At 47.6% G+C, this 19,812-nt stretch overlaps 1 protein-coding gene across 1 annotated transcript in view; it reads left to right on the top strand.

Annotated features, from left to right (window-relative positions):
- Nucleotides 1-19,421, top strand: part of CASQ2 (calsequestrin 2) — a 63,659-nt gene extending 44,238 nt beyond the window's left edge. The window contains exons 8-11 of the mRNA XM_040471406.1: nucleotides 3,683-3,737; nucleotides 14,129-14,229; nucleotides 16,372-16,446; nucleotides 18,012-19,421. Coding sequence (XP_040327340.1) covers nucleotides 3,683-3,737; nucleotides 14,129-14,229; nucleotides 16,372-16,446; nucleotides 18,012-18,227 — 447 coding nt within the window. The 3' untranslated portion in view covers nucleotides 18,228-19,421. The remainder of the gene's footprint in view (nucleotides 1-3,682; nucleotides 3,738-14,128; nucleotides 14,230-16,371; nucleotides 16,447-18,011) is intronic.
- The last annotated feature ends 391 nt before the right edge of the window (nucleotides 19,422-19,812 follow it).

Genomic DNA, 19,812 nt, shown 5'->3' with positions numbered 1-19,812 from the left:
GCGGCTTTTCTCTTTCCCCAGCTGTGCGGGTTTTTAAAGCAGCAAGCCATAAAAAACACAGAATTGAATATTACTAAAGAAATTGGTGGCCAGCAATACTTGCTGTGTATAAATCGAATAGCTATTTGTTTATTTAGAATATTTAAAGAATATCAAGGTGGGGCACGGTGGTCCAGACTGAGTGCTGACGTGTCCTTCCTCTTTGACACTTTATCTTCCAACCGGCTCGCCATGCTGGCAAATGGTCAGAGTCCCGGGAAAAAGCCCACAGGGATGGGAGTCAATAGTTCCTTAGAAAATAATCCTCTGTCTGTGGCAGTAACAAAGTAGTACTTCTAAAAGGGGTGGGGGTGGGGCAGAAACTTCCAGATAAGCCCCTGGAGCATCCCATTGCACCAGGGAGTCTTCAGTTTTAAGTGCATGTTTTTTCCCTTTGCATCTCTCCACTCAATGAGAGTAACAAACCTTCAATAGAACCTGGAAGGAAACAGAGCAAAACAGGAACAGTGGTAATTAATTTATCTGGTTGGTGGGTAACTAGTTTCTTCTTGGAATTTAACATTTTGTAGATTTTTCAACAAGTGTTTAAGATTCTGATCACCATATTCTTTTTTTTTTTTTTTTTAAGTCAATGGGCATTAATAAGAACCTATTACATTGTGCTAAGCACAGGGGTTATAAAAATGAACATTGCTGTCATGTCCTTAGGAGTTCAAGGTTGAGCAAATGAAACAGTCTCAAAATGTATAAACCAGTCCAGTATGTTGATGCTATGACAGATGGACATACAAAGTGAAAGAGAATTCAGAGTAAAGTATTCACCAAAGTAATTCTAGATCTCCAGTTCTTTGGGGGATCTGGGGCTCAGTCACTTTACATAAAGGCCCCTTATCAGCCTCCTTTAACTTAAGAGTCACTAATCTGAGTTTGAAACACCTACACACCCTGCAGGGGACAACAGATTCATGGAACCCATTCTACTGCTTTAGGTGATGTCAAGGAAGAAAACTTTCCTCTACCCTCTTATGTTCAGTATTGAAGGCCTGCAAATTAAACTGACAAAATACAGATTAGCATGAGCAAAAACCAGATTTAATGACCTAGATTATGCATGGAAGTTTACAAGGAAATGTGACTCTTAGCATCTTAATTGGAAATGGAAGAGGCAGGGGGCAGTTCTAGGAGAATAGGTGACCTGTTAGAAGGTTGAGGTAAAAGAGAACTTATGGAAAAACAAATGACTTTTTTGGAAAGAGAAATGGGCCCTTGGGGAATAGATGGGAGATTTGATAGTTTTGTGATAATATCTATCTGAGAAATTAGAGCTACTTTCGGGGAGCAGGTTGATGACAATTGAATTCTTGTGGGCGGCTCTGTTTTTAGGTAGGTAAAGGATTTCAGGAATTCCTATGCCTTCGGCTCAAAGTAATTTTTATGCCACAGTGGCTTATTCTGGACCTCCTTCAGTGAGAAAGTACAAGCATGTGGGGCCACACAGAACTGACTGGAATCCCAGCCATGTCCATGCTAGTTCTGTGGCTTTAGGTAAGTCACTTCAATTCTTTAAGCACTAAACAGGAATAAGACTTTCATTTGCGATTTTGAAATAATGTACTTACAAAGTACTGATACAAAAAATGGCAAGTGGCAGATACTATTGTGGCCGTTTTAACCATTGTTATTTCAAGGCATAATCCCTTCCCTGCGAGAGCTTGCCATCTGGTTGAGAAGGGAATATTGGTGCTATTAAAAAGATGGTTTCCAAGGCAATATGATCCAAAGACCAAATGGGTGATCTGGAGCGAAGGCTGTGGGGTTCGGAGAAAGCCCCTGGGTGGTCTCAGTCGTGTGGGTGGCCATCTTGGTCCTTCCTCACTCATGCATGTTGGGTTCTCACTGAGCAACCCTGATTTCTAGGCTTGCCTGTGGATTCTCACTCTGTGAGTTTATTACTGAAAATATCTGGCAGCCGGCATGCACCCGCTTCTTTGCAAGTGTTAAGCACAGGGCTGTGTGCTGAATCTTTGAGCCCCATCAGTCCGCCATCCAGGCACCGTCTTAGGCCTGGGGAGTGACAGGCATATTATGAGCAGACTCTTAGCAAACAAATGTAGATTCTTAATTCCAAAACCAATTTCCAAATGCATTCCAGAAGCACACACAGAAATGAAGCCTGCTCCACAGAGTTAATACTGCTCACTTCCAGCTGATGGCAGGAGACAAGAGACACAGGATCGCCTAATGAGAACTGATCAGGATATTCTCTTTGGCGATAATAGCAAATGTAAAACAGTCAAACCTCAGACTCCCCTTCTGGTTGCTGTCGGATTTGTGTAATAAACTTGCACACAGACGCGCGCACACACGTATATATCCGTACAATTCAATTCCCCAGGGCATCTGACCAAGCCCAGGCCCACTCTCTTGTTTTTAACAATAATATTTTCCATTTAATCTCTCTTAGAATTTTTGGAGGTTTTGTCCATTCCAAACTCAAAGGGAAAAAAATTAGCATTTAGATAGGATTGCACCAGCATTAAAATCAATTGAAATGAAAACAGAGGATCATGGGAGGGTTGAGATGCCTGGAGTTTTTTCTATAGGATGATTCTAGTGTGACAGCCAGGGTGCCCAGTGACTCCCTTTCATTAGTATTCACTCAGATTTGTCCCCGGTGCCTCCTTCTTAGACATCTTCCTCTCCATGTTTTTTGGGGAATCACGGTTCTCATCACAGAGGGTCCTCCAAAGCTCCTGCTATGGATGGGATGGGATGGATTGATGCGAAGGAGACACAGGTGTACGGTCCTTTCTGTCCAGGATGTAGAAACATGGAGTGCCACTTGCCCACAGATGTGAAATAACTGCTCGATTCTTGGCCTGGCCCCCGGCCTCCACAGCCACACCCACTTGTCAGTGTCACACCCTCACCTTTCTCTAGCTCCCATATCCACTCTTCCCACAGCCCCCCACACTCATAGAAATCCGTTACAGGCCTTTACTGCTTCGGCAAGCTTTGGGACTCAAGCAGAAAGGACCCCAAGGAAGGAAACCTGGAAAGTCAACGTCAGCAAGGTGCCCCTTACTGACTACAAAGGTTCTTCAACAGGAGGTGTGTTAGCAGAGAAGCCCTACGCTTGTATATGATTCTTGTGTGAACAGAACAGACCCACATCCTACTTTGCCTCAGAGTCCTGTCTGCTGTCAGGTTGCGGCCGGTTGCAGGGTCCGTCAGCAGCATTCAGAAGTTCCCCTAATCGCTGGTTCTGGCGGTGAATTCTCGAAACACAGGCCGACAACGGCGTTTACTGAGCTAGGTGCAGAGTGCTTGCTGCCCTCAGAGTGCCTGACGGGCCAGACTCACGTTTTTCCTCCTTGTGCCTTTTACTGCAGCTCTCCCGGACCCAGCAGCCCATGGGAGTGAGGCCCTGTCAGTGCTGATGTGTGTAGTGGTGTTTTCCTGTCTCGCAAACCCATTTATCAAACAGCACGTGTTCCTCCCAGTTGCTCATCAATATTTCCTTCCTTACTGTGCGCCCCTCTGTTCCCCTGGCCCCCGTGTCCACTGCCCCTCCGCCACCTTCCCGCTGCCCATTTCCGTTCCAGCCTCCCTGTCTGTCTCTGACTTGCTCCTTAGTATCTCTCCCCCTGGGAGTGTAACCTTTGATTCTTTTCTCCTCCAGGAAGATGATTTGAATGGGATCCACATTGTGGCCTTTGCAGAGAGGAGTGACCCAGGTAGGAAACCCCCAATCTTCCCCTTTGTACCTTGAGCAAGATCTGCCTTCTCACCTTTGCCGGTCCTCATTCCTTTTTCTTCCCTCACTTCCTGTCTGCAAGGCCACTGCAAGATATTGGGCACCCCCTGGTGGTCGCTTGTTACGTAGGACTTCATTTTCAGTTGTGCTGGTGGCTAAGGGATGTGGATGAATCATAACCTCATTCTGTTCTGCTTAGCTGGCCAAACTAGGAAGGAGCACTGAGTACTGGGGAGGATATGAAAACATCCTAGCTTTACAGGGAGTGTGTGTGTGTGTGTGTGTGTGTGTGAGAGAGAGAGAGAGAGAGAGAGAGAGAGAGAGAGAACTTCTGTTCACATGAAAAGTTTACTTACCAGTGTTGTGATCTAGCCTATATAAATAACAATCCTATGTTAGAATTACAACAAATGTACCCTTTGGTTTGTAAAATCCTGTATGTGCTTGGGAAACTTCATAGAAAATATTCCCTCAAATAATGAGAACTGGACAAAACTAGCAGTTAATTTCTAAAGTGCAAAATAACCCTATAAATGGATGAGTAACTTGGTTTTATTTGGGAACCTGGATGACTATTTCCTGGCTTCACTCTTTTTTTTTTAATTAATTTATTTGTTTTGAGTGGGGGTTGGGGGCAGAGAGAGGGAGAGATAGAATCCCAAGCAGTCTCAGTGCTGTCTGCACAGAACCCAACCGTGAGATCATGACCTGAGCTGCAATCAAGAGTCAGACGCTTAACCGACTGAGCACCCAGATGCCCCTTGGCTTCACTCTTTTTCACATCCGTGAAGAGTGAAGTGCAGGAAAAATGAATGTTGCTGGCGGTAAAATGCTAGGTCCCTTTGGCAATGCCCTGTGAGATAAATCGTCCCCAAAGGGAAAGTGTGAGTGGACATTCTGAAGTGTGTTTGGGGAGACCTGGCAAATCCAGATTGCAACCAGGGAAGGCAGGGAATTTCATTTAGGATGGCTAAACAGCCAGGCCTTGGGCCACAAGGTGCCTGGGCAGGGATTCCAAACCTGCCAGCACAGAGAAGCACAAGCACCAAAGCCACCTGGGGCTGATTATAACAGGACTTTCAGAAACCTGTAATTTCACGGAACTCCGAGGTGAGTTAGTTAACACAGCATTGGGTTTGGGAACTGTCGCTCCAGGCCATGTAGGACTGTGGCCTTTGCCTGGGGCCTCTTGTATACTCATAGAGACGACCAGGAAGCTCCGAGAAGCTGAGCAAACTTCCCACGAGGGCACAAGGAATTAGTGGTAGGTCATGAGGGAGCCAGAGATGGTCTTGGCCATCATTGCTTACCTGGTCCTTGTGCAGTGCCTTGACGAATAGTAGATACTCAATAAACAGCTGCCGGGAGGTGATCAGATCAGCACATGACTGACCAAGACTGAGCCCCAAGACTCCACTGCCATGCTGTTAATACATTATCAGCCTGCGTAGTTCTTACAGATTGAGACTTAAATGTTGTTATCATACAATTTTTAATCAAACTTGAGAGATAATCCCTACATGACAATATTCACTTTAAAAAATTGTTTTTATTGCTTATTTATTTTTGAGAGAGAGAGTGGGAGCAGGGAGGGGCAGAGAGAGAGAGGGAGACACAGAATCCGAAGCAGGCTCCAGGCTCTAAGCTGTCAGCACAGAGCCCGACATGGGGCTCGGACTCACGGGCCATGAGATCATGACCTGAGCCGAAGTTGGGTGCTTTAACTGACTGAGCCACCCGGGCGCCCCAACAGTATTCACCTTTTTAAAGTGTGTGATTCGGTGTAGCTTTAATATATTCACAAAGCTGTGTTCTATCTAGTTCCAGAATGTTTTCAGGCCCTCAGAAGGAAAGCCCACGCCCATCAGCAGTGGCTCCCGTTTCTCCTCCCCCAGCCTCGGGCAGCCACTACTCCACTTTCTATCTCCATGGATTTGATTATTCTGGACATGTCATAGAAGTGGAATTATGTAATCTGTGGCCTTTTACGCCCGGCACCTTTCGCTTGGCCTAATGTGTTCGAGGTTCTCCATTATGTAGCATGCATGCATCAGTAATTCACTCCGTGTTAGGGCCAAACACTGTTCCATTGTATCAAGACCAAATGTATGCTCCAAATTATCTGAGGGTTTCCTCCTCCCTTTTTTTTTTATTAAAAGTTCTGAACGTCCACTCTCAGTTTTCCCATCACTGAGTTGCAGAGTTGAAAAAACTCTCCCAGGATATCTAGTCTTTGACTGAAAAAGAAAAGCCCGAATGGTTCCAGCTTCTCTCCACAGTTTCTGGCTACCCCTCTGCCCCTGGAGGAGAAAATAGCAAAGGAAGCCAATTGCCCAGGGTTTACAAGGTATAATCAAACAGAGTCGGATTCCTGGTGTTGTGTGAACAGAGATGGAATTGCCATCAGCAGCAGTGTGCTGGCCAGACTCAGGGTGGGGGCGGGGGGGGGCCTTCCTCCCTCCCCACCCCCACCCTGCCCCACCTGCTCCCTTCCAGGATGGTGGGGGAAGCCTGTCTGGCTCTTCGGAACAATGGAACAAAGAGGCCTCCAAGAAGTTGTAGGAACCTGTTTGACAGAGATTGCTGCTGTAATGAATCAAGCTCCTGAAACTACTTTCACCTCCTCCCTGCACAAATATCCCTGGGCCCGAAGCTGTGTCTTTCCCCAAAGGAGCCCAAGCTTGGGCTTGTTACTGAGAAGCGGGAAGAAATGCACTGAAAGAGGGGGCGTGTGGTCTCATAGCAGATTTTTTCATCAAGGGAGGGCCTGGCCCACTCAGGCCTAGGAAAGGGAAAGGCTTTTCTGCGAAAGTCCAGACTGTGTGGCTAGTCAGTCATTATCCGAAGGTCACTGATGTGTAACCCGGGGCTGAGGGGCCTGGCTGCAGGACTAGGAATTTCATTCCTGCCCAGACAGTGGTTGCTCGTATACCTTTGCTCTTGCTAACAAGCTGTACATGGCCGATTGCCCCAACCAAATCCTTACCCGCTGGCCAAAGAACGATCATACATCCAGGAAGTGCATACGATTCTCCTTAAAGAGCTAACAGTCTTGAGGAAACGCGCTATACAGAGATGACCTCATCCGGTCCCCAAAGCCACGATGCGGTATATGTGCGATTATTGTCAATCCAGCTCAGATGAGAAAAGCGGGTTTTAGAAGTTAAATGACCCAGATCACTTGCTGTATCTAAGCCAAGATTCAAATTCCAGCAGGCTTTCTTGACCTCCGAATCCGTCCTGATTATGATGAAATAAATGGTCATGATCACTTGTCTGCTTATGAGACAGAACCCCACGCGGGCGTCCCTCGTTTTGTTCCCATTTTACAACTGAGGAAGCTGAGGCCAGGGTGGCCTGCTGGGGGAAGCAGAGCAGGAATGAGCTGTGAAGGCTTCCTTCGCAGGAAGGCCTTGCTGCAGACTTGGGGGCCCCTCCCAGTTACCACCTCAATGGCCTCCAGTAATCACTCGGCCCGCCCTCCTTCCTCTCTGCTGCCCTTCACCACCCCCTCCACCTCCACCATGTGAAAGACACAGAGAAGTTCCATAGTGTGTGCTCGAGATCACATGGCCAGAGGCAGAGCAGACACAGGAGCTTCGATTTCTTGCCGGCGCAGCTGAGCACCCTACCTGCCGGGCCACCTGGCCCTAGACGGGCTCTGAGCATGCGCAATGCAGCTGGAACGTGGAGATGCGGAGGGGGCAGGGAGGGGTGGGCAGGGAGGGCAGGAGAAAGGGGGAAGTGAGAAGAGAGTGCCAAGTAAAGGAGGGAGGTCAGCCGTCCTCCCCGCTGTCCACGGATGTTCCCAGATTTGGAATACGACCGTCTATCCTAGTGATCTGGGTCCCTCAAGGGCTCTTCTCCGACCGGTCCTGACAATGCCAGCTGTGAGCTTGGTTCCCAGACTTCAGTGCCTGCTCTCTGAGCCCTGGAAGGACACGTCTGGCGCTCTGCTCTCGCCCCAGATCCCAGGCCCTGTGTGCGGCTCCGTCTTCCTCCTCCAGAGCCTCTCCCGCTCCTGCGCTCAAGATGCCCCCGGAGCCACAGTTTGACAGGTTTGAAAACGAACGCCTCTCCTCTGCCGCCCCTAGATGTGTCTGCATCAGGCTGACATCTTCTTTATAACACCTGCTGAAAGGTTCGCAGACTGGCGTTTCTACATGAGCGCATGCTGGATGGATATCCTCCAAGGGCCCAGGGAATATTCGCACTAACAAGCTGGAAACACAAGGACAGGCTGCCGTGTGCAGGCGCGGATTGGCCCCAGAATGAACGTCTCCAAGCCCTGTTCCAACCGGATTGCAACCACCTGAGGTTCTTACGAAATGCTTTTGAGACCAGTTGTCTGCAGTGGGCATGCTGACTGCTTATTTGAGCTTCCAAATGCAAGTCTGCTTTATCGAACTTAGCATTTGGGGTTCTTGCTAAGTGCTAACTGTGCATGTATCACAACCCTATGTACTAGGTATGGTCCTTATCATCTTCCCTGATGTACAGATGAGGAAACGAAGGTATGGAGAACTTAAATAACGTCACCAGGTCACATAGCTAAGAAGTGGTCGAACTGGGGCTCAAATCCAGGCCCCCAGCCCCTGGGCTTGGCTCTGAGATACACAGGTCTCTGCCAGACAGAGCCCTGGCTCCTGTCACGGCTGGGACTGTCCCCCAGGGCTTGGTCCAGCCTCATTCCCACCAGATCCTCCCTGCCTGGGAGGAGGAGAGCATAATCACCAGTTTCCCCTCCCACAGAGCTGTGATTCCCAGAGGCCTCTCGCCTGCCGTGGGAAACCTGGCTCCACACTGGCCCTCAGCGCTGGGTCATGGGACGTCAGGTTCCAAGCCTGTGTGGCAGGGAGGGAGTCACAGTTCTCACAGTGCCAGGTCCCTCTTCTTTATTTAGGTCGATCTCTGAGACTCCAGTCACACTCAGGGACACCGCTGAGTTAGCCAACCAAACACACTGGGGCTGGGAGGAAGAGGGGGCGCGGCCTTGTCCACCTGCTCCGGAGGACGCTGCCCCCATGCTGTTTCCTGGAGCCCCGTGCTTCCCTACTATTGAAGCTTTCACACTCAGCTTGCAAATCTCAGGCACAACTTTGAGGGAAGAAGATGGCAACAGCTTTGGCAGGAGTGCCGAACTCTCAGAGGGAAAAAAACAGCGGAAATGGCTCTAGACGTGCAGCCCAAAAACCTGAGTTACAGTCCTGGCTCTGCCCATTGCTCTCAGGTGACGCCGGGCAAGCCACATACTCTCCTTGTGTCTCAATTCCATCCTCTTTAAAATGGAGATACTGGGGCGCCTGGGTGGCGCAGTCGGTTGAGCGTCCGACTTCAGCCAGGTCACGATCTCGCGGTCCGTGAGTTCGAGCCCCGCGTCGGGCTCTGGGCTGATGGCTCGGAGCCTGGAGCCTGTTTCTGATTCTGTGTCTCCCTCTCTCTCTGCCCCTCCCCCGTTCATGCTCTGTCTCTCTCTGTCCCAAAAATAAATAAAAACGTAGAAAAAAAAATTTTTAAATGGAGATACTAAGATCTTCCTAACCCCATCAAGACCAGATGTGAAGATTAAATGCAGAGACTAGTCCTGTAGTTGTTTTGGTGTCTAAATAACTACTGGCCCCCCAAAAGCACAGAAATAATATTTCCTCCCTTGTTTTTTTTTAAATCTAGCTTTTTAAAAAATCGTGGACTATTCCTTCTGAAAGATACATGGGGGTGCCCGGGCGGCTCAGTCGGTTAAGCATCCACTTCTTGATTTTGGTTCAGGCCATAATGTCACGGTTGTGAGATTGAGCCCCTCGTAGGCTCTGCCTGAGAGATTCTCTCTCTCCTTCTCCCTCTGCCCCTCCCCCACGCACACACACGCCCACTCTGCACACCCGTTCTCTCTGCCCGGCCCCCCCCCGGCAAAAAACAATTAAAGATATACAGCCACACTCTTACAAGGTCTCTAAGCTTAGTGCATCACTGATGAAGTAAACATTTATTCATTTCAAATCCACCTATTTATTCATGTGATCCCAATTGTGGGCTCATCTTCTGCTTTACATTGAATAACAAAAGTGAAATATGGCTTCCTACACCTGCCTTCCTGGTCAGAAAGGGAGGGACCATCATGGCTGTTTCCCTTTCCCAAGACACCTGCTTGGACACCTGTTTTACAAAGAAACAGAAGCTGTCCCTAAGAGGAAATTGAACTTGTAACTTACAATTTTAGCAACTAAATGCCTGGGAAACCAATCTATCTACCTTAACCCAGCTTTCCCAGATGCATGAGAATCCATTCCAGCAGGTCTACATTCAAGGCTGGGATAAAGGGGAGAGAATGTATGTATCAGTCTGTGAACCTTGAATCAAGAATATCCAAGTTAGCTTAATGACTTCAAAACAAAGGAGACAAACCTTTCTCTAACCCACATATTGAGGCAAGATTCTCATAGCTACACCTACTGGCACAGCCACCCTGAAGCCTTCAGTCATAGAGTCATTAACAGGGGCCAGAAGGAACCACCCCATCACATACTGTCTCCCTGTGTAACTTCCTATGAGTCTGTCTTCTCTATTGCATGGGGCCAAGACTGTATCTTACCCACCACTTGTGCCCAGATCATTGTATTTATTACCAATGCATTGAATGGAGAGATGAATGGTCAAATTCCTTGTATTTAAGCAGAAGAATCCAGATGATTTAGGAATAACGGCTAAAGCTTACTATGTGCCACGCACCATCTCAGTGCTTTAGAGGTATGAACTCATGTAACCTACAACCACCTTATGAAACGGGTACTATGATTATCATCATCCCATCTTTACAGATGAGGAGCCAAGACTTGCCCTAAGTCACACTCAAAATGGCGGAACCTGGATTTGGACCCAAGGGTCCGTGTGTTTAAGCATCATGCCAGGCTCCTTCCGTCTGTTCTGTTCTTGAAAATGTCCAGGGAGGAGAAGGATTATGACCATTATGGAATTCGTCATCCTGAAAGTCAAAAAGCTGCCTTTGGATCTGGATGAGGTTTCTCTTGCTTTAATGTCAACCTCATTTATCCATTTATTACTGTGAATGTTTTCTGAGATTTCCTTACTCCTCCATAGATGCAAAAATCTTTTATATTCCTAAAAATAAGCATTAAGCCAAAATTTTCACATCTCTTGTTTATGTAAAAACTCCAGTCCATTTGATTTTTCTTGCAGAACCCAATTTTTATTCCTTCAGGTTTTTTTATTTTTATCTCCAAGCCTGCTCTAGCATGTGGAATAGAAAAGGTTCCTGTACATAGCATTTCTTTGTATTTATTCCAACATTCTGTAGGGTTTTCCATCAGAAAACTATAGTGCTATCTTGTGTGTTTAGTCTTATTTTTTTTGTTTTTAATTTATTTTTGACAGAGAGAGGCAGAGCATGAGTGGGGGAGGGGCAGAGAGAGAGAAAGAGAGAGAGAGGGAGGGAGACACAGAATCCAAGGCAGGCTCTAGGCTCTGAGCTCTCAGCACAGAGCCCGACACGGGGCTCGAACTCACGCACCATGAGATCATGACCTGAGCCGAAGTCGGACGCTCAACCGACTGAGCCACCCAGGCGCCCCTGTTTAGTCGTAGTTCTGGTGACACCCTTGCCCCTTTGCAATACAGTGTCCAACTGGCTTCTTGCCTCCCTTTATGCGAGTTCATCTTTTGTATCTCGAGTTTAGTTTCTACTTGAATCAGGGTCTGTGTCATTGAATTTCATCCTCTTTGTGAATTTCTGATTTGTCAAGTTCACTTAAAAAAAAAAAAAAGTTTATTTATTTTGAGAGAGAGCAAGAGAGCATGAGTGAGTGTGGGGGAGGGGCAGAAAGAGGGAGACAGAGAATCCCAAGTAGACTCCGTGTTATCAGCAGAGAGCCCAAGGCGGGGCTTGATCCCACAAACCATGAGATCACAACCTGAGCCGACGTCAAGAGTCAGACACTTAACCTACTAAACCACCCAGGTGCTCCTCAAATTCACTTTTAAATTTGATTCTTACCTTCCAGAGTACTTCCTTCTGGCTGCTGAAAGTAGTAATGGGAAGTGTTTTTGGAGAATTCCCCCTTGTGGTCTGTGTAATGATATATAACCCACAGATTCCCTGTTCTGTGGCACAGTTCTGTCCCCAGAGAAGGGAGATCCGTGGTGTCCAGATATCAGGAAATAGAACTGTGCCACAGAACAGGGAATCTGTGGGTTATGTATCATAATACGCAGTGCTCGACCTTCTCAGCCTCTCCTACAGGCATCAGGAGTAATATCCCCAGACCCAACCCCATCCAATCCCCACAATGACAATGAACTCTAAAGCCTACGGCCCTATTCCTCACAAGGGTCTGTCCTAGAAGGTAACTCGTGATCTCCAGGTTTCCCTCGCTAACCGAACATTTGCTTTACATCACACTGCTTTTACAAAAGTCCTGTGTTAATACGTGCTTTTGCTAATGAAGAGAAATCCAAAGAGGATTTTGGATTTTATAAAATGTTATTGCTTCTTGGCTTTACAGCATTTTGGTTCATAGGAACGTTCTACTTTTGGATATCAAGGGAGACCTGTAATTCAGAAACTAGGTGGAAAAATCACCCAGGCAGAGCATATCTCTGCTGGAAGAGTCTGCGGCCTCTTGACTACTAGCAGTAACTCTGCTCTCCAGATAGCAAGGCCTGAGGGGGCCCAGTCTGAATCTAACAGTTAGCAGTGTGAGCTAGTGACAGTGTGAGTGACTCCACCCACTCAGAGCCGGAATTGCTAAGGATGGCATGCATTTTGCCTGGAATGTATTGGAGATGAGGAAGGGCAGAGAAAAATCTTTACCAAGCAAAGGCTAGAGCTCCTGGAGAGGGGCGAGGCTTGTTAAAGTGCCTGGGACCTCAGCACAAGAAGAAACATTTACAATGAAAGGGCAGTTACCAGACTGAATTAGGAGACAGGTGGCCAGTTGCTTGTAGAGAGGGTGTACATTTCAGGCCACACATCAGCTAGGCCAGACATGGAACTTTATTGTCTAGAACCAAACCTGAATTGTACCCAGTGGGAACCGGGTCTGATCATCGATGCCCCCCACCCCAACCCTCACCCCACCGTCCCTAGAGGTCCGGGGTCTTGCCGCTTCCCGGGGGCACAGACAGGTGCACTATTCACCTGGTCGGTGTCAGCTGTGGTTGCATATGGTCTCCAGCCCTTGTTCCCAGCAGGTCACCTCTGGTCCTGTCCATCCCAACTGTGGCATCGTCCATGTTCCTCAGAACCACAGAGAACTCGGTGGGGCCTCGGGACAGACCTTTCTGCCCCAGTGCTCCTGCACTGAGGGGGTCCTCCAGGAGATTCGGGGGCCTTTCCATTTTCCTGAGTTTCATTCTGAAACAAAGCCTGAGGCCCCTATGCTCTGATTTTCCCTGGAAGTGTGTGGAGTTTCTGTGTGTGGACACACATGTACACACCAGCTTACATCTGTGCACACGCACGTACAAACACGTATGCGTAAACACATACGCACAGGCACAGAGCTCATTCTCAGATACTTCCCAGAGTCTCCACTCTTTGTTTCTAGTTTGGAGTCGGGTGGGGATGTAGTGGGGTTAGGGTGTGCTTTTTCTTACTAACCATTCTTCCAAAACTTTTTGTTTCTGGTATAAATTGTATGCTCCCAGTCCTTAAAGGTTTAGGCTTAATTTTTTATTTTTATTACCAAAAAAAAAAAAAAAAAAAAAACCCAAAAAACTGTGTTCTTGAGGCTCACAAGGCTTGTCTCTGCTTTTCTTATGAATCATCCCTCCCCTGGGGGCAATGAATGCTGCTGCCTGGTTGGGGGAAGGCAGACAGACAAGGAAATGGTGAGGGAGGAAGAGAAACCCTATTTGCTATCTCAAAGCTATGAAACCAGCTGTAAATCAGAAGCATAGTTTGAAAGTTTTAGAAATTCCAGGTTGTAGAAAATTAAGCATCCAGGCTACATGTTCTTGGTATGTAGAACTCAGGGATGGCAAATTACTGGTTTCCAAAGAGGGCACAGGGCACCGGGGGCCAGGCAGGGGTTCCTCTGATCTGGGATTGTACTTGCTGACTCAAGCCTGGTCAGTTTTCACGTGCAGATTAGCCAATGGAGCCCAGCTTTGAGTTAAGAAGCAGCCGCTTCCCTGTGAACTTTTAATTTTTTTATTTAAAATTTTTATCATTTTCTTTGAGGAAGCTGCTTTGCGGCTGGAGTTCTCATCTGACTCATTTTATAGAATAATCCTATAATTAAGGGTATGCACCAAATAGGCCTAAGAAACCCTCGTGGAAAAACCACACTCCCTGCTCTTGGTGTTGGAAGCCATGTCTGTGCTGGGGTTACTCAGCCTTCTCGAATCCTGCTTCAGATGGTTACGAGTTCCTGGAAATCCTGAAACAGGTTGCCAGGGACAACACGGACAACCCTGACCTGAGCATCGTGTGGATTGACCCGGATGACTTTCCTCTGGTGAGTGGCTCAGACCCCGGCACCTTTGGCGGTCACCTTCACAGTCTCATGCTTGTGTTTAGTGCGAGCCCCGGGAGCACGAAGCAGGGTGTGAATCAGGAGACGCACTTGCAGAAACACGATGACCACCCCCATCCGGTGTGGGAGACCTTGGCCACTGGGGCAACACCGACTTTCGCACCGACACGATTAGACCCAGCACTCACCTCCCTGGAGACCAGGGGTGCCTCTGGCCCACCCATGCGAGTGAGCGGGGTGAATTTCTTCTGCTAGCACGTACATTGCTGTCCCCATCCCACCACCTCCCTTGCTATCGCCTCCTTCATGTTCTGGGGGAGGGGGGAGCGTCCTTCCAAGGGAACCAGAGTTACTAAGAAATTCAAACCAGACCTGAACATTGTGCATGGAGTTAAGAACTTCATGGAGAGAAGGAGCAAGTTCTTGGAGGGCAAAGACCATCTGCCACGTGCATCGTGTTTTCCCAGGTCCTAGCGTTGTTGTATCTAGCACATGTTGAATGTATAAGAAAATCAAAGTCCCAAACTCTTGCTGGTGTCAGTGATCAACGGCCAGAAAGCCTTGATTATGCCTATTTTTATTTTTTTTTTTTAAATTTGTTTGAGACAGAAAGAGAGAGGGAGAAGGAGAGGGGGCAGAGGGAAAGAGAGAGAGAATCCCAAGCAGGCTCCACGCTCAGCGTGGAGCCCGATGGGGGTGCTCGATCTCACGACCCTGGGATCGTGACCTGAGCCAATTTTTTTCAAATTTTATTTGAGAGAGAGAGGGTTATGCTTACTTTTAAAGAGAATAACAAACAGAATTCATACAGCACACGAGCCCAGTGGTCGTGATAATGGATGTAGCTAATTTACTGTATGCTTGGAACCATAGTAAATTCTTCACACGGGTCATCTCATCTAATCCTCCCGACAACACTATGAAGTAGGGACTATCATAATCCCTGTCTGACAGATGAAAAGAAAAACAGCTGGCGAGGTTGAAGCTACTATGTGGTAGACGTGATATCCTGACCCAGGATTATGTGATGCCAAAATTTTGTCTGCTAGTCAGTGGACTTTAGGATGAGCCAGCTGCTGGTGACCAGTACACGTTTAGTTATCATTAGATTATAAACGATAGCCTGTCTTCTTCCCGAAATTACCATTTGTTGCATAGGACACGACGGATCATATCATGATTAAATAGTCAAAATGGAGGGGATTTCATGAGTTTGAGGGTCCTGAAACCCAACCCTACATACAGAGTAAGTGAATCGAAGGCAGAGACTCTCCTGACACCTGAGGTCACTGTCATCATTCTGGGTAATCGTAACAGAGTCATGACCTCCTAAGATCCTAGATATTATGACATTTTTTAGTTAGCCTCTGCCAGACTGTATTTCTAGTTTACCCGGACTGTTTTGTTATGCAGGCTTCCAGATGGCCAGCAGCTCTCCCAACTTGCCCTATGTGTTTGTTTATCTTGGTTTTTACAAAGGAGAAATCTTTAGACTGTCCCGACATCCAGGTTCCTGACTATTCCTGGTCCCCATCAAGCCATGTATTTGCCTTGGAGACTTTCTGTCACTGAACATTTGCACTGTCTTAGCCCACGGCCCCTTACTCCTTCAGTCCCCCCCAGTCTAGTCCATGTGGATCCCAAGCCTGGCAACGTACGCCTCCCCCGCCACCAACCCTTTTAATTGGATGGCACTTCACTACCTTCCCAGCCACCTCGTGGATCAGAGTAGTGCAAGGTAAGGGATTTTTAAATGGGCCACTGAAAGAGAAGTGGGGGAAAATGGCTCTCTCGCCACACATAAACTATAAAAGAGCCACAAGTAATTTGGGAATCAACGTCAGACCATCTCTGTAATATTCTTCCTTACAGCTGTAGAAGATTTTATATTACATGTTTTCATAGTTTGTGTTATAACATCTTGTTTTCATACTTCTTTAAAGTGCTTGAGGGCTGAGGCCAAGTCTTCAGTTTTCAAAGTGCCCGCAGATGTTTTGGAGACCTTTAATCAATGGTGACCTATGATGATGGGATGGCAGGTGGGTCCAGCCACAAAATGTGGCTTTAACAGGGAATGCCCTCTGTCTGCTGTCTAATCTCATTTTTTTGTTGTTGTTGCTTCAGCTTGTTGCCTATTGGGAAAAGACTTTCAAGATTGATCTATTCAAGCCACAGATTGGGGTGGTGAATGTGACAGATGTGAGTATACCCCATGAAAGCTTGCTCAGGCACCCTCAGACTGTCCTGTCCTGACTGGGCCACCACGTATACGAGTCTAGCCTGTCCTGAAATGAAAAACTTGCCAGTGTGGCCCAAGCCTAGTGTCTGAGCCAGTCTTAATCTATGGTTTCATGATTCGCTTCCATGGGCACTTCCTTGGAAATGTATGGCCATGTTTCCTTGCTTACAGGGCCAGCTGTCCCGTTTTACTATTTGGAGCTTTCCACCCAAGTAACCTCTCCTGTGAATTTTCTCCCCAAGCACAACAAACTTTTTTAATGCAAAAGAACCCACACATGAAGCTCCCATTGCACAGTGGCTGATCAGCAAGGGGGCTACAGGAGAAGGGGAGGAAGATCACATAGGAAGAGGGGGCCTCTTCTCACCATGCAGGTGCCATTGAACTGAGGGCAGGGAGGCAAGCTGGTGTGGCGGACTGGCAGAGCATGAGGAATTTTAGATCTCAGCCCAGATGTCTGATACAACTCCACCATAAAAAAAAAAAAAACAAAAACAAAACCCAGAAAGGGGTACAGATACAACAGATAATGGGCAAACAATGGACAGAAAGAGATGGTCACAGAGAAGTCATTAGAGCCCTGATTAATGGCGGTGGAAATGCTTGTGAATGGGGCCCAGGTAGCAATGTCCTTTTACCCTGTTGCTGGGCGTCTGGTCACCTGGGGAATTCTGCACTTATTTATTTTCGAAACTGCCTTTTAAATTAATAATAATAAACAAGTTTTAAAATTTGCTCAAGTTAAAACATTTTTAAGTAAAACAGCAGACGATAAGGTGAAAAGCAAAAGTATTTCCCACTGCCCTGACCTTCTTCTTTTTCCCATTCCCCGAGGGAACCACTGGTAAGTGGTTTCATGGCCATCCTACCAGAAATGTCATATACCTGTTTGTTCTTATTAAATAGGTGTCTTGTAGATATGCTCATGTAATCAGAGGGGGGAAAAAACCAGTGCAAACATAATTACAATTCATAATAATACTTGATTTCAATACCCCTGGAAACCGCCCCAATCCTGGCCTGCCTCCCCATCCCAAGCACTTTCCACAGTAACAACCTAATGCTTGGGATAAGGAGAGCAGGCAGGTTAGGGTGGGGAGTGCTGGGGATCTGGAGGAACGACTCCAGGGTGGAGAAGCAAGGAAGAAATTCAGGGTGTGTGGGTGGGGGGAGGTGGCATCTTAAGGAGGGGCCGGGTTGAAGCAGCTGCCAGTCTCAGTATGCTGGGCTCCGCCCATTCCCCTGCCAACCCTCCACAGCCCTGCCTCCACACTCTTCCTCCTTCCCCAGAAACCGTTCTGCACAAACTGCACACACACACACACACACACACACACACCTCCTTTTATCTTGCACAAGTACGATACTACCCAGAGTGTTCTGCATTGAGGCTTTCGCATTTAACAGTGTGCACACGTCCCTGACAACTGAACCAGGCTGCTTGGACCCCTCTGGTCTGACTCGTCCTTCCTGCACTCACTCACTCACTCACTCGGTCCCTCGGTCCCTCGGTCCCTCGCTGCAGGCCGACAGCGTCTGGATGGAGATCCCAGATGATGACGACCTGCCCACAGCTGAGGAGCTGGAAGACTGGATCGAGGATGTGCTTTCCGGGAAGATAAACACTGAAGACGACGACAATGAAGATGAGGATGACAGGGATGATGACGAGGATGACGATGACGATGACGACGACAATTCTGATGAGGATAATGATGACAGCGATGATGATGATGAGTAGCCCCCACCCCGGATGACTGATAAAAGCAAAATCACAGCTACACGACCATGCAGACAGCACGGCGGGGGACAGCACACAGCCCTGGCCTCCGCCCGCCAGCTCCTTCCCCCTTGCCCATCCCTTTCCCCAACCCCTTCTCATCAGGAGCTGTACCATTCAGCAAATGCCTCTAAACCCAGTAATCCCACTCAGCAGGAACAAGTGGGGGAATTATTGCCATGTGGACTGTCTTGATTGTCTTGGAAAAACTCTTGTTCTTTGCCAGACCGTCAGCGGACGTAGCAGTGCCGGAATCCAGTGGTCTGGTCGAACAATCCCCTGACACCGCTACTCAAGTTTACTTGTTGTCTTTGATGTGACAGTAACAGAATGGACAGCTGGCAAACTCCGAGCATAGAGTGACCTTACAGTCGGAGCCCAGGGAGACCCGCAATTAATCCATTTGGCTCCCGTGCCTAGAACATCAGTGGGGATCCCTCCTCAAGGCAAGAGGTTCTCTCTTAGGGAGGGCGCAGCCTTAGGAACGAGTTTATAAATCAGTTAAACTGATTCTTTCAAATGTAGGTGAGACCATTATGAGCTCAGATCCAAGTGTTGGGATAGCTACCGGGAGGCCTTGAACCCCATGTGTACAGATATCACCATCATTTCTAGTACGTTAGGATCTGGGATCGGAGGTAGATTTGCTTTCTGAACTTCCCTTTAGCGACGACAAATCTTGCACTATGCACAAGGGGGTGGGGAAAGTGGGAGGATTACAGGTTTTTCATTTTTTCTTCTGGGTTCATGCCCCTGATTGAGTCAGCTGGCTTCCTAGTCTGAACTGGGATCTAGATACCCTTCTCTGTTGCTGCTAGTGAGCCCTCCCTTGGGGAGTGAAAGCTGGTTTATCTAGAGGTCAACCAATGCTCCATTTGTCAGCCCTCCCACACTTGCACAGGACAATAGCTAGAGTTCATAATGGCGCCCTCAGGCACTGAGAGAATCCCAAAGTGCCTTCAAAACTATCTAGAAGTTACATTGTGCTTGATAGTTTTAGCAGTAAGTGTGCATTATAACGTTCTAATTTATTTTCTCAATCTTTTAACACGTGTAAGACATGGTGCAAATGCTTTGGAAATAGGGTAATCCTTGTATGGAATAGTAGCCAACTAACACTGCCATTAAACTTATACTTTGAAAATACTGAGACTATCTTGGAAATCCTCGCTTGGTTTTCCTGATCCTGCTCATTCTCTCTTGGTTCCTGTCCTACCTCTCTGTTCCCTCTGTTTTTCTTTCTGGCCCCTCTTTCCCTGCCTGCCCTTTAAATGATAGTGTTTCACAGTATCTCTTGACTCTAACTTTCTTCCAAGGTACTATCATCCGTGCCCATCAGCTACCACCTGTGGGCTAATGACGTCCAAGTCTGGGTCTCTAACCTTGACCACTCTCTTAGTTTTAGACCCCATTCATCTTGGTTTGGATGTTGCACAAGCAATGCAAACAACATGGCAAAACCCCAACTCATTACCTTCTCCCCTAAACTTCTCCTCCTCCTCTTCATGGAGTCCCATATTGGAAGAGTGGTATCACTGTGTATCCA

This window comes from Herpailurus yagouaroundi, unplaced genomic scaffold (genome assembly GCF_014898765.1).
Source record: "Herpailurus yagouaroundi ecotype Mexico unplaced genomic scaffold, PumYag 77, whole genome shotgun sequence".
NCBI classification, from domain to species: domain Eukaryota; kingdom Metazoa; phylum Chordata; class Mammalia; order Carnivora; family Felidae; genus Herpailurus; species Herpailurus yagouaroundi.
The sequence above is the reverse complement of the archived record's forward strand: the minus strand, read 5'-3'. Positions and strand labels throughout refer to the sequence as shown.